Source organism: Pundamilia nyererei, unplaced genomic scaffold (assembly GCF_000239375.1).
Source record: "Pundamilia nyererei isolate P.nyererei 1_Seehausen unplaced genomic scaffold, PunNye1.0 scaffold00031, whole genome shotgun sequence".
Classification (NCBI taxonomy): Eukaryota; Metazoa; Chordata; class Actinopteri; order Cichliformes; family Cichlidae; genus Pundamilia; species Pundamilia nyererei.
The window spans coordinates 4,510,474-4,524,616 of record NW_005187432.1 but is presented as its reverse complement, the minus strand read 5'-3'; the positions used below and the strand labels follow the sequence as shown (position 1 = coordinate 4,524,616).

The 14,143-nt window shown below is 36.9% G+C and overlaps 1 protein-coding gene across 1 annotated transcript in view; it reads right to left on the bottom strand.

Annotated features, from left to right (window-relative positions):
- Positions 1 to 7,490: 7,490 nt before the first annotated feature.
- Positions 7,491 to 14,143, bottom strand: part of LOC102209631 (RNA-binding Raly-like protein) — a 26,345-nt gene continuing 19,692 nt past the window's right edge. Inside the window, exons 5-8 of the mRNA XM_013909777.1 lie at positions 12,616 to 12,729; positions 12,184 to 12,341; positions 8,567 to 8,604; positions 7,491 to 7,867 (exon numbers count right to left, since the gene is read on the bottom strand). Coding sequence (XP_013765231.1) covers positions 8,572 to 8,604; positions 12,184 to 12,341; positions 12,616 to 12,729 — 305 coding nt within the window. The 3' untranslated portion in view covers positions 7,491 to 7,867; positions 8,567 to 8,571. The remainder of the gene's footprint in view (positions 7,868 to 8,566; positions 8,605 to 12,183; positions 12,342 to 12,615; positions 12,730 to 14,143) is intronic.

The following is a 14,143-nucleotide window of genomic DNA, read 5'->3' as shown; positions in this document are numbered from 1 at the left end:
TACATTTCAATTTCAATTTTTAATCATCTTAACCTGCTGCACATCCTTTCAGCTTGATCCCTCTTCCTACCCAATCAATACAAGTCCTTTTCTCATTCCTTAGTGTCCTGTCTCAAATACAACTCGCTATATGCCTTTTCCTTTGCCTTCACCTCCTCGTTCTTCACCTACTTGACTATCCCACTTTTCCTTTGCTGACTTATTCTACCTTTGCCTTTGAATGCTTTACTGCACTTCCTGATTTCATCACCCAGGATGCATTAGAGTCACATCTTTAAATATTTCTGAAGTTTTATCAAAGAAGGAAAGCAAAGCTAAACTAAACTAAATCTGAAGCACTGGTGTTTGGCATGTCAGGGAATTAATCAGGAATGGTTCATAATATCACAGTGTACACTGTGATATTTGTAATACACTCAGTTAAAAGTGTAAATGAATAAAATAATACACGTGTGAGAAATTTCATACGCTTAATTATTTGAAAGTGATAAATGACAGCCAGAGTGAAATACACCAACTCTGACCATGTAAAACAAATAGAAGAACATAAAGCTGATGACAGTTGACAGTTTTTGCAGTTCTGGAATTATTCATGGAGCAATAATTTAAATACAGATTTCTCCTTTCATGCTTGCATCCCCAAAGTTATAATTAATAAAACTTCCTACATTAGCACCGTCCTTGACTTATAGCCCTGTGAAACAATGCTTTCTCTAAGTTGAGTATCTTCGCTCAACTATGGCTAATCACAGATGTATTATAAAGATCCTGACCCCTATTATAGTCATAATTTATCCAGCAGCTCTGCAGGCCGGTGATTGATTCAGTTCATCTCACAGTGAGCATTGTCCATATTAGAGACGCTGCATGACTGATCACTGTACTCACTGGCTGCTCGCCAGCAACGATAGAACCAATTATACCTGCAACCCAGCCAATGGCCCTCCTTAACCTGTGAAAATGATGATCTGGTGCAAATGAAGTGAGTGAATTAGAAATCCCATCTGTTGATGCTTCGGCACCTTATCTCTCATTGGCTGCAGTTTTCAAGGTCACTGTAATAAAAAAATTTCAAAAGACAGAGGGGAGGAATAATCTCAAAGCCAATTAGGAATCAGTACTAATGCACAAGGGTGCTGTAATTAAAGCCAACTGGAGAATTTTAGCATCATTCTGCACCTTTGTTTTCATCTTATTACTCCCATTTGGTTTGAAAATTGTTTGAGGCTGGCGTGAAAGGTTACAGAGAAGTAAAGCTTCAGGCTTTGGTACAAGCTTGGAAAAGGTTAATAAGAGTGCCTCCCTGATGCTTTGAGCTGAACACTGTCATTTTATTTCCATGCACAAAGTGAGTTTAGCAGGACATTAGGATATATTTTTAATCACATGGCTAGAGCTAAATATTGTTCTCACAACAGATGCTGATTTTTTTTGTTTTGCTTCAATCTTCAGAAATTATTGGAAAATATCCTTCTCAGTTAACAAAATCCTGACTACACATTGATAATTGAAGCAATTAAATAATTATATGGAAAGACCTCTCAATTCTCATGTTTAAGAAACTGGAAGAATGAAAAGATTATACCAGTTATACACTGTTAATTACTGGAAAAATCTTTTCAGTTGTAAATACACTAATTAGCCACATAACTAAAACCACTGACAGGTGAAGGGATTCATAAACTCGTATAGCACAATGACGCCTTCTTTAGGGAAACCTTGAGTCATGGCATCATATGGTTGTTACTTGGACATGCACCACTCAGCTAAACATTGGAATAAGAGTGCACAAGGTCTTGAGACTGATCAATCTGTCCATGAGCGATTCCTGAAATGTACTGAGATAAGTGTGTAATAAATTCATGAAGCATATAGATACAAAAATATGTGCTTTAAAGTTCTCTAATTCGGTGACTGTCTCTACCAAAGGTAAAACTACAGAATATCAACCTCATGGGGATCCTAGATTAAAAGTCAGCAGGCTTACCAACGTTATTAGGATTGGACCATACATATCTGCCGAGGTATTAAATCTGGACCGACAGATTTGAAAATGGCTTGAGAGTGGAGGACGAAGTTTTAGATGAGTCTTATAGAAACTTTCTAAATCCACTACTGGTGTCATAAGAAGTTAAGTGAAAGTTTCTGGATGGGAGAGTGGGGCAAGGTTAGCTGATCTAACACCTGTACCTATGCAACCCTACACACCTTTTGTTAACTGACCCTAAACTTTAATTAGCACCTTCCTTTTCATCTTTCTTTGAAAGGAAGAACCTTATGAATGAAGCATTTGTTTTTCACAGGTTATTGTGTCCAAGGTTTTTGTAGAGTTACGAGTTATATCAGGTTTGTCAAATGCTTTTTTTAAATCTCAGGTTATAAAGTTCTATATTTTCATAACATGTATCTGCATTATTAAAAAGTTTATCATTAGTTTCTAGACTAAATATTTTATTTATTTATTTAATATTGGCTGTGGGGCAAAATGAGCTCGAGGCTTAGGGGTCAGTTTAGTCAGTGGTTTATCTAACAGCAAGACAAATAAGTGGTCTTAAAATTTATGCGGCATCAAAAAGATGAATAGATCATAATAACTACATTGGATAGTTGCTTGTGCCACATAAGAAAATAAGATAGACACAATGCACCCTTTTTGTCAACACTCATCAGTTCTAGTATTTTTCTTTTTTATTCTTCATTTTGAACAACGATACCTTCAAAACATGTGACGAGCGAGTCTTTATGTCTCTGCCTCCAAAGTTTGCTATTATAAAAATATTTGCAGCATTTTATTCCATGTTGAGAAACATGCAGACAGCTGCATGTTTCTCAGCTGCAATGTTTCTCAGCTAAACATGCAGCTGTCTGTATAAACTGAAAGTAGAAAGAAAATCATCTCCATCTTCTCACGATGTTGAAAAGCATGAAAAAGGTATTCAATTTAAGACTTCAGTGTTTGTTTGTTTTTCTTAAGAGTTGGTAATGCATATTTGTTGTATGTATTACAATGAATAGGGAGGGAGAGCGAGGCTGGGCTTCTCTGCTTAGGCTGTTGCCCCCGCGACCCGGCACCGGATAAAGCAAAAGAAGATGGACGCAATTTTCCCTCTAAGCCGCGTGCGTGCGCAATTGCGCACTCCTGGCACAGTCTCTGTGCACAGAAAATCTGCGTTGCGCACAAAAAAAATACATGACACATGAAAAATTAGAGGGAACATTGGATGGATGGATGGATGGATGGTATTCCATTTTTAAAATTAGAATACAAATTTTTGGTCACAAACTTGAGTTGTCATATACATCTGTGAGTTTATGTGCACAACAGTATGCTCATGTACACACATGAAGAATTTGACCTTTGTTCCTTAAATATATGGCATTGTTTCTGACTGATATGCTGCTCGGAGTCTTTTGCTCCTTGCTTTTAAATCAAATGGCACTCTCGACATAAACACAAGCTACTACAGCCCAGCTGTCTTAGCTGAGGAAACAAAGGTACATTTGTTCCTTTTTCGTAAAATATTGTGATGATGTTACATTATATTAGGCAGTCAGTTGCCCACATTACACTGTAACTATCACCAGTTTGGTTATCTATTTTGAACACCTCAGCTGGAAAAAATTCTAAATGGTTTGTAGAGTTGGCCACAGGTCTGCATGTCAACGGGAGGTAGAAGATTGCTTCATATTTTGCTATATATAACGTTAGTGTTTCTAAAAAAAAATTCTTTATTAACAAAGTAAACTAAAAATACACTTTATCACATTTTATAGTTTTAAAATTGGATAACAACTGACTTGAACACAATATGAAATGATGTGTTTTCACTATAGGAACTTTGATTTTTGATAGGTTTACTAATCTGAAAGCTTTCTAAATTTTATTTTTGTAGTTTTCCATTTGTAGATAGTGCGATTCTCTGATGTGTATGTGTTTCTACCTGTGCTGATGCTAGCATGACTAAAGCTAGCTAAGTACCAGTTAAGCAAGGCAGAAGCATGAACTCATAAAATGAACAGAATCATAAGAATATAACATGACGAGCACCGCAAATGTAACAAAAATATGTTGACATCAAATGGTATGTTATTTGAAATCTATATTAAAAAATGACACATTGATTTTTTCCAATTTCTTTTATTTATTTATTTATTTATTTATTTATTTATTTATTTTTTACCAGTTGTCCAAATCAGTCTGTGATCGGCCTTAATGTCCCTGGAATCAAATTTATATACAACTAAATATGACTTGCAAATATGTTTTAAATGGATGATTTCTCATTTAATCACGAATCATCCAGTTACATATTTGGTGAGTCCTAAATTTGATGCCGCTGAACTTTTCAGTGGTTAGTTTTTAAAAAGCCCCCAAATCCCCTATGAGTAAGCACTTGGCAACAGTGGGGAGGAAAAACTCCTTTTCAATGGGGCGAAACCTCTGACAGAACCAGGCTTAGGAAGGGGTTGCCATATGTTGTGACCAAGTGGGGATCAAATGTTCACTGACAATTGTTTTTTTTGTTTTACACTCTCAGAATGAGAGAGGCATTGAGGCACCACCTTCTGCCCCCCGGCATCACTGCTGTGCCCCCTCCTTCTGACAGGAACTGTCTACAGAGCAGGTATGAGTGATGCCTGAGTGCACACACAAGTCATAAGTTCCTGGCTCTCACGGCTCCTCTGCAGAGGGTTTCCCTAAGAAGGGGGGCATTGCAGGGGGCGCCAGGGGACGGGGGGCTGTGCCAAGAACAGGAACTTCTGAGGTGTGTATGTCCTGGTGAGCCTCTACCTTTTACAGGTGGTTGCAGTCTGGATACAGACACTTCAAACCTCATCTGAGGACAAAAACTACAAGAACAACATAAAAATGGAGAAAACATACTTTCTAAACATGCAAGGTTTCAGGAGACGGCAGCACTGCAGAGGTGAAGACAGGCAGCTGTTTTAAATACACAAACACTTACATAGACACACACACACTCACAACAACAGAAGAGAAACAAAGAGAGAGAGAGAAAGTGGTTATCAAGCACATGAGGTGAGGACATGCAGCCTGGTGAGTCTGTCTGTCTGATTGTGAATTTCTTTGCAAAGTAAAAAGCTCACAAATATATTGTAAGAACAGGCTTTTTTTTTTTTTTAGTATATGCTGAATTAACAGTATAAAAGCTACTCTACCTGAATTTCACAAAAACATTAAATAAAATACAAGTTTTAAAGGAAAGGTTTTAATAAATGATTGTTTAAAAAAAAACTAACCAAAGTAGAAGACAACTGTTTAGTCGAAAAGTGTTAAACATTCAAGATATTCTCGCTCATAAAAACTTATTTCATAATGTAAACTAGGACATGTAGAAAACTTTCATACTTACTGAAAGATATTTATTAACACTATCTAATTACCAGCATATTTTTCTGAGTGTTACTGAATATGTGTAGGCAGTAGGACGTTGGTGGTTGCCTAGGGGACAGAATGTCAGCTATAGTTTGTTTTAAATTCAGTTTCATTGCTGAAACTAAGAATCAACAGGCTGTAGAGGGAGACTTTAATTGCATTCAAATCCAAGATGGAAAAATCTGTGCAGATTTTGCATATATTAACCATTCACTGGAATAATCCAAGTATACAAACTAAATATCACAGGAGAGCTTATGAGGCCACAAACATCGACGAGGTCCAGTTCAGAGACACAGGTTTAGCAGAAGTGAAGCCTAGAGGACAGCTGGCAGCTGCACACGTCTGTCAGTACCCACCTGTCACAAACAGCAGCCTTTTCATGCCTGACTCTGCATAACTGTAAGCGCTAAAAACTGTTAAATGATGAATAAAGAAATCATCATGTGCATAGTTGTTTTAAGGGAAAAATAAACTAAACCCACAATTTCATTTCAACATTATGAGTAAACTAATGCAGGTATGAGCATCAGGCCTATGCTGTTGTTGTCTCATACTGTTATGTCCCTTGCTGTTAGCTTGTTAGCTTTCCTGTTTCTTGCTTTTTGCCTGTTGTTCCCTCTGATTTTTTTGTCTTCCAGCTGTTATTATCCAGACTTTGAATTCGTTATTTAATTTGTTTGTAAGGTGCAGATTAAAAATTTAGATTTACTTTTTAAAAAAAATCAGCATTTTTGAGGGTTCAATTATCAATATTTAAATCCGCTCTAAAGAAAACTTAGTAACTGTTTTATTTAACAGTATCTTGATCGTGTTAGCGCACTGGTAAAGTTTCAAATGTTTGCATTATGCTGCAGTCACACAAGGGAAAACAGTGACTGGTGACCACGGCACAACCGTGCGCAATGAACTTGCGATCTTATTGGAAATGGTTGCTGAAAAACGTTGGTGTATCAAGAATTTAATAATATGCCAATAAGATGATTCCGTCTTTAAGGATGATATTGTATTTAATTGTCAGTTTGACCTCAATCTGGGATGATAAGATGATTCACTGAGATAAACCTGTGAAAATTGCAAATCTGTCTTTAAAACACACAGAAATTGAAATGAATTGCTTACATTCAGAGTCTAATCAGAACTCAGTTTTGAAACAAATAGTTGCAGCGTAGTTGCTGCAGAACAGTAGTTTATAATGACATAAGTGCACAGCAACCTTGTTTTAATAGGAATATACCCAGAAAAAAGACACTTGGAAACTAACTTAGATGAACCTCTTTTTGCAAAGAAACATGATACAGATGAGTTGCAATAATCGGCGTACATCGACTCAGACTGATTGCAACATGTCAACAATCTGCCTGCATTTCTACATTTAATGGGAAATATTTATAATTCAGAAGTCTGTCTGACAGCATTTGGAAACACTTCATCTCCCACTAGGTGACCTGTGCAATCGCCTTGTCAGACACATTGAATGCTCATCCCCACCCAGAGACTGTCCATGCAACACGGTCTCTGGGTGGGGATGAGCACTACTTTTCATCAGTTAGCAAATGCGAAAAAAATTAAATGCAATCGGCAGTCAAACTAGATGCAAGAAGTATATCTCGTCTTTCCTTAGCTTTAGGTCCATTTAAATAGAAAAAGAAACAATACATTTACAAAAAATGCGAGCTACACCACTCAGTTTTGGGGAGGAAGGACACAAGTTTATGTCAAAAAGGTTTATTATCCATGGCTGTACAACAGAGGCAAAGAAATGATCCTTGATAGCCACATTTTTAACATGCTGACAGCAAAAATTGTTGTCTTTAATTTTTTAAAATTGTAAACAGAAAGTAAAGAATTTCAAATACACGTTGTCATGTAGAACAAATTAAAAACATGAAATGCATTCAATACCATGTGGCGAGATTGTGAATAAATTACATACTGTACATTTGCTCAAAATGAATGAAAACAAAATGCAGAATTAATGAGTGTCAAAGAAAATATCTTACTGTTACATTCATATTTAGCTCTCTGCCAGCAATGCAGCTTTTCACAGTTTTCAATGCACAGAAACAGAAACAAACATCTGAGGTACAACAAAAGACAAATTTTCTTCTGGTAGATCACATAACTGTATTTTTATACACAATACAGACCACAATATAATAAGCACACAATATACTGTATTGTCTGTATTTTTCAGAACAGCAATCAGTCCGAGGGGAAATGACTGACTGCTGGTTGCGAAGATCTTGCAGTCGTCTGGAGAATATTCATACCCAGGATTTTGATGACGTATGCATCAGCAGTGGCATGTTCTAATGAGGCAAACAAGCAAAATACAAGTCTGACACACTCTTCCACTGCTGTCTGTCACTTCCTTTCCTTTAATGTCAAATGCACCTCCTTGATCAAGAAGATTTTGCTGGTATCTGTCCTCCCATCTTCTGTAATGCAAGCTTCATTATTCCCCAACTTGAAAGAAAAAAGAAAGTTATTATTTTTTCATCTCTCACAGCGACCTCATGTGAAAAAAGATAGCTGCAGGTTTAAATTTTCCTGTGAAGCTTGGAAACTCAAGAGGACCAACATTAAAATTTTCTAACGCTGCTGTTATTACCTGCAACCACTCAGATATCCACCAGAGGACAAGCAGTTCATTAAACCATCATCTTAACAATCTATCATGTTCAGACCGCCTGAGGAAGGAAAAGAAGAAAAAAAAAAGGAAAAACTTCCACTCGCAGGCACTTAAGGACAGCAGGGAGGAAATGTCAGCCAAGAGGCAAATTAAATCTCATAGCTATTTGTTCTTACAAAGAAAATCAGGGGAGATTTAAATGTCGTTTGACAGGAAATGCACATGAGAAAGAGTCATCTCTGCGGCTGTTCAGTCATCAGCGATCACTGCAGAGAAGCTGCTTTTCCTTTTGCCCCCAGATGCAGAGAATGACCCCACCTTTAGAAGAACATTTTGGAGGATTAAACTCCAAGGATGAGCAATGTTTCTTACTCTGTTACTCTTTTTAAAGCAGGAAGCGAAAGATCCTTCGAATTGCTTTCAACTGCTGGATGCTAAAATGTTTCTATGATTCTGTTTTTCATACGTTATTCCCAAAAATAAATTCAGTTTTGTGCAAAATGTGTGTTGTTAAACCAAGATTAAATACTGACCTTACTCAGTTGTCAATGTCCGATATGTGGTTCTCTATCTGCAGTAAAAGAAATAAGATTGCTTTAAATCAGTCAAGAATTAATTTTTATAACTAGGCAGCAACATAGCCTTCCCTTTCTAGCTCAATCCACAGTCATTAAAAAAATGAAACACTTCCAGTTCTAAGTCTGAAATACACATCAGTACATATTTAAAAAATTAACTGGTTCGCACAAGTTCTGTTATTCATTTAACAAAAACCATAGACGTGAAAAAATGGATCCATGCTGCATTTTATTAACAGTTCAAGCTGCTGGTGGTGTAATGGTGTGGGGAATATCTTCTTGACACATTTAGTAACACCTGAGCATTGTTTCAATGACAAATAACACTCAGAGTATTGCTGCGGACCATGTGCATCGCTTCACGACCACAGTGTTCCCAGGAGGATGACGCACCATGTCACAAAGCTCAAAATGTCTTAAGCTGATTTCTTGAACATGGCAGTGAGTTCACTGTACTCAAATGGACTCCACAGTCATCAGAACCTGGTCAATACCTGAGGATCTTTCATGTCCTGATTTTTAAAACCTTAGAAATGGCTGTACTTTTTTTTTTGTTTCGCAAATCTTTTTTTGTTTTTTTGTTTGTCCAAACCTTGAAAAATGTGCATCAATTCACATCTCATCCATGTCCTCTGAGACACATTTTATACAGTGTGTTTTCACTAAATCAATATAGGGATTTGGGGTTTTTGTTTATTCTAAGCCTTTTGGCCACAGTATCTATTGGATTAACGCATATAAGCTTTAATGATTACCAGTAATCAATAGTTTAGTCTACTTGCAGAATGAAGCCAATAAACCACCCAACAGTGGGTCCAGATCTCATAAAACAGGAAGCAGGTATGATTATATAACCTTTCTCTAGTGTCAAAGTAAGGCAATAGTTTTGAGAAATAAAACTGTCACAGTAATAAAACTGGAAAGCAAATGTTCAGTTAGATGATTTATGATTTTTAAAGTAAAAATTGGTGATATGCTGCATGCATTACACTCTTTTACTGCATTACAGTAAATTAACACCACCCAAAAAGTTTCACAAGTGTATCCAGAGAGTGATGTAGTTAGTAGCAGATCAGTTTCAAACACTCTGTGAGAAACTTTGCTCCGATTTCATTCTGCACACGGCGAAGCGTCTGCAAACAGGAGCCTAACTTTACTGAGGAGCTGGAGGTGCATAGCTTGTCACCTGCAGCTCTTCATCTAACAGCTCAGTGTTGTTGCTCCGTCTTGTTCCGTTACTCCAGCTGTCTTGTTTCATAGATGAATGACAGCAGTAATTACTGAGGTAGCTGACAGATGTGTCCCATTTCTTGTAAATATCTTGTGAAAGTCAAGTCTTGTTTTGTCAGTTAAATTATTTTTAATGCTTGGTGGCATCAGTAGAAAATGTTTGGTTTGCCATGGCAGGTTTCAATACAGCAGTTTTTCAAAGTATGTTGCCGTGGAAACTAAGTATAAACGCTCTCTTCATCAGTGATCGTGCGTTACCTCACTAAGCGATAGATAGTGACTTAAAAAAGTCTGGCACTTTTAACTGTATAATTAAATTATTTACTCTTTTATTAAAATAAACAATGCTTTCAAAGATTTATAAAAAACTTCTATGCCTGAGGCTTTGCGTATAACACAGAGAAGAAGTTTGCCTTCGAGTTCTTCTGGCAGATGGGCTCAGTACCACACATTTTATTCAATCTGAGGGAAAATTATAAGGGTCTCTCCCAAACCTAAGTTCTGTTGCCTGAACCTGACCAAACTAAGAGTTTAAAAATGTAAAATACATTTCCGAAGACAAACTCCTCCCATTCAGGTTTGTCTGAGACAGGGAAGGAAAGCCAAAGTATTCACAGACACCGTTACGTGCTGCTGACTTTGGTGTTTTCATGTGATTTGTTCAGTTTCATGGCGGTTTGTGATAGAGACGACCTCGAATTATTTTGTCATTGATGATAGTTATTACTTTGTAATACAATATTAATTCAAAACACATTAAGATTAAGTTTTAAAACAACAGCTACTACTTTTCTTGGTTGCCACAACAACGTGTCCCCACTTTGCAGCATGTATGTTGTTCAGACAGTGACAAAATACACCTCACTCAAAAATAACATAAAATAAAAAAAATTGCCCTTCTGACTTCAACTAATTTAATTATATGTAATTTATCCATGTAATTTTGTTGCATAAGTACAATGTAAAATGTTACATTTAATGGGATCTGGTCAAACTAAACTTAATTGATTGATACACATTTAGTTTGTACCAGGCACATTATCTTTAATTATTAATTAATTAAATAAATTCAAATGTAATTTTATATATATTTCAGAGTATTGTATTGTGTTTATTGCGGGTGAAGAATCATTTTCTGAGTGTTTTTACTCATATAGTTTAGACTTTTCAAATCATGCTGATTGTCACAAAAGACAGCAAAACTTTGTATCCATCACCACGAACAACCTGATTACTTTTTCATGACCATTTCACCTTTTAGTTTTATAAGAATCCTGTATGACTCAAAGGGTTCCATCTAAGGCAAAGTTATTTATACAACAGAGTTGAATGTACATTATACTTACTGTTATTATTGGCATATTATGTCAGTGGAAAACATAGTATAGATAAACTACTATGCAAGAGTCTTGAAACACCCCTCATTTCTTTATATCTTGCTTGGGAGATGGGATGGGAAACGTCGAAACATACATGGATATACAGAAAAAGAGTTTTTAATAATTCTGCTGTGCTTGAAAGTTGATATTTGGTGTGAGCACCTTTATTCTTCAACACAGCCTGAAGTCTCACAGACAGCTTTCATGTAAGCTATTCCTGAAGTATTCTTCAGGAATAGTTCTCCAGGCTTCTTTAAGGACAATCAAAGTATTCTTTGAATGTTGGGTGCCTTTTATTCTGTTCTCTCACAAAATGATCCCACACTGCTTCCAAAATGTTGAGGTCCAGGTTCTGGGAGGGGTGTGATTCATGACTGTGTTTCTCGTCAGCTACTATCGGCTTTTACGGCATTGACAGTGTATTTGGATCACTGTCGTGTTAAAAGAAAATGACATCAGCTGTGTTGCAGATGGTATTGGTGGATTGAAATTTGATGGTTCTGTTCTGCATTCATAGTTCCATGTAGATGCTCACCACTATACCTCTCTCCTGACCTCTGTGCATACTGGCAATGACTTACACTAATAATGACAACGATTTGGATTCATCAGTCTACAGGCCTTGTTGCCAACGATTTTCTGTCCTGTTCTTGTGTAATTTGGAAGCTAGGGAAGTACTGCCAATACTATGCCTCTACGCGGGGGCGGGGGAGTGGACTTTGAGTGTCCAAAGAAAAACTTTGAAGGACCTTCAGAAAGCCTGCACAAATATGAATCAAGTCCACTTTAAAAAATTACAAGAAAATCTGTAGGTAATTAGGACTTCTTGTGACTTTTGCAGGCACACACACACACACACACACACACACACACACACACACACACACACACACACACTTTGCAGCTAAATTGGAACCAAATAACTTCTTATTAATACTGGACATGGGTACTTGGCCTGCTCACCATGTCGCTTGTGCCTTCATCTTCAAAGTCGTCTTCACCACCGTCTGTCATCTCCCCTGCCTCAACCTCAGCCGTCCCCTCCACTTCTTCCCCCCCAGAGTGGTCTGCTGCATCACCATGGAGACACTCGCACACCTCCTCCTGCTTCCTCTGCATCTCTGGCAAAAGACATCAAGAGACAAAGACTGGCAGTTAACATCAGAGCATAATAGATTTATTGATTTTCTATCTTGTTTTGATAATAGAAGAACCTGTATTTCAGACAAGCCTCCGAACAAGCATTTACTATGTTCAGTATCATTCCGTCAACTCTCCTCAAAGGACGTTTGTGTGGCTTTTATTTCAGTACATGGCGGCCTCTCTCAGCATCTTCCCCGTTTTTCTATGCATGCTCATCAGACAGGTCCTCCCCTCCTGGCTGTCAAATCTTACCGGCGTCAGAGCGATGTTGCCTCTCTATCTTCTCAAGCCTTCCCAGCAGTGAGTCGATCTTGGTTTTGATTTGCGACAGTTCCTTTTTGATTGTTAGAAGCTGATCTGTCTTCACTGCAAGCATACATTAATAAAGTTAAAAAGCATAATTAATGGGATGTTCTACAAGAGACACTGTGACAGCAGCAGACTCTTCTCAACAGTCAAGTTCTTCACTGAAAATGTGGCACAACTGATGAAAAGCAGGAAATCTCACTGTGTTGCATTGAGGGGAGAATAATAATAAGCATGCGAGAGTTTGAACAGTACAGCAGCTGCTAAAGCCATAATCTCACTGTTGTTGCTATACCAGCGAAAATGTTTCTTTCTTAGCCGTGTTTTACCTCAATTTTTGTAGAGGAAAGATCTGGCTCTTACTATTAGATTTACCACCTTATTACTAGCTTAGATGATGAGAAAACAGCTGCCTGCTTGCTGTAAAACAATAGAAAGTGATGAGCAATATGATGCAGAAATGCTACACAGAGCAGAAAATAAAAAAATAACCAAACAACTAGCTGAGACTCTGATCTAAGATTTATTCTGTATAATTTTGGTTTATTCCCAACATTTCTGGTGTGCTTACTTTTGTTTTAACACGAATAAAAACTCTGGTTTAAATGTGTTTCAATGCATCTCAAGAAAAGAAAAAAATTTACTGTTTATCCCAGTCATTCCTAAAGAGTGTGGCGGTGGTCTGCAGGAGGTCAAAGTTCCTCATGTACAAACATGTAATTAGCTTGAAGCTACAATGGAACAGCTTAAATATTTACATCAAAAAAGGTCATCAGAACTAAAGAAAAGATGTGAGATTCAAATGATTTGTTTTTCTTTTCAGATGGCAAGGGAAAGGAAAGTGTTTAATGAAGATTCAGCCTCAACAAGAAAATCACCAGAAGATCAAAAGGAATCAGAGAAAACACATCAAGTCTTGTGTTTCAATCAGAGTTTTGATTAAAGGTTCAGTCGGCGCAGGTTTAAAATTTGGCCAAGACATCCTTAAGTTTGACAATGGTTGGCTTTGTCACCTGACTGAAGATTAATCAGCAATGATTGTTAAAATCAAATGATAATAAATGCCATAATAAAGTAATTTTTCAAGAAGAAAATATTTAAAACCTTCACTTTTCCCAGCTTTCAAATGTGACAATTTCCTGTGAATCTGTTCGGTTAGCTTAGGAAGTCATTATGGTCATTTTTTTCCTCCCCATTTTATTGCATTATTTGACAGTTTTTGCCTCAACAATCAAAATAGCTTGTACATTAACCTCTTATTAAAATCAAAGGTGGTGTTTTTAAAAAATTACTCATTTATTCAAAAGTAAATCGCATTCTAGGGCTGCTCGATTATGGCAAAAATGATAATCACGATTATTTTCACTGAAATTGAGATCTCGATTATTTGACGATATTTATTTAACCCTTTAAGACCTACTATAGAACCAAGTCCGCCAGAGCTTATATTATTTTTTTTACATGTTGTAGTGCC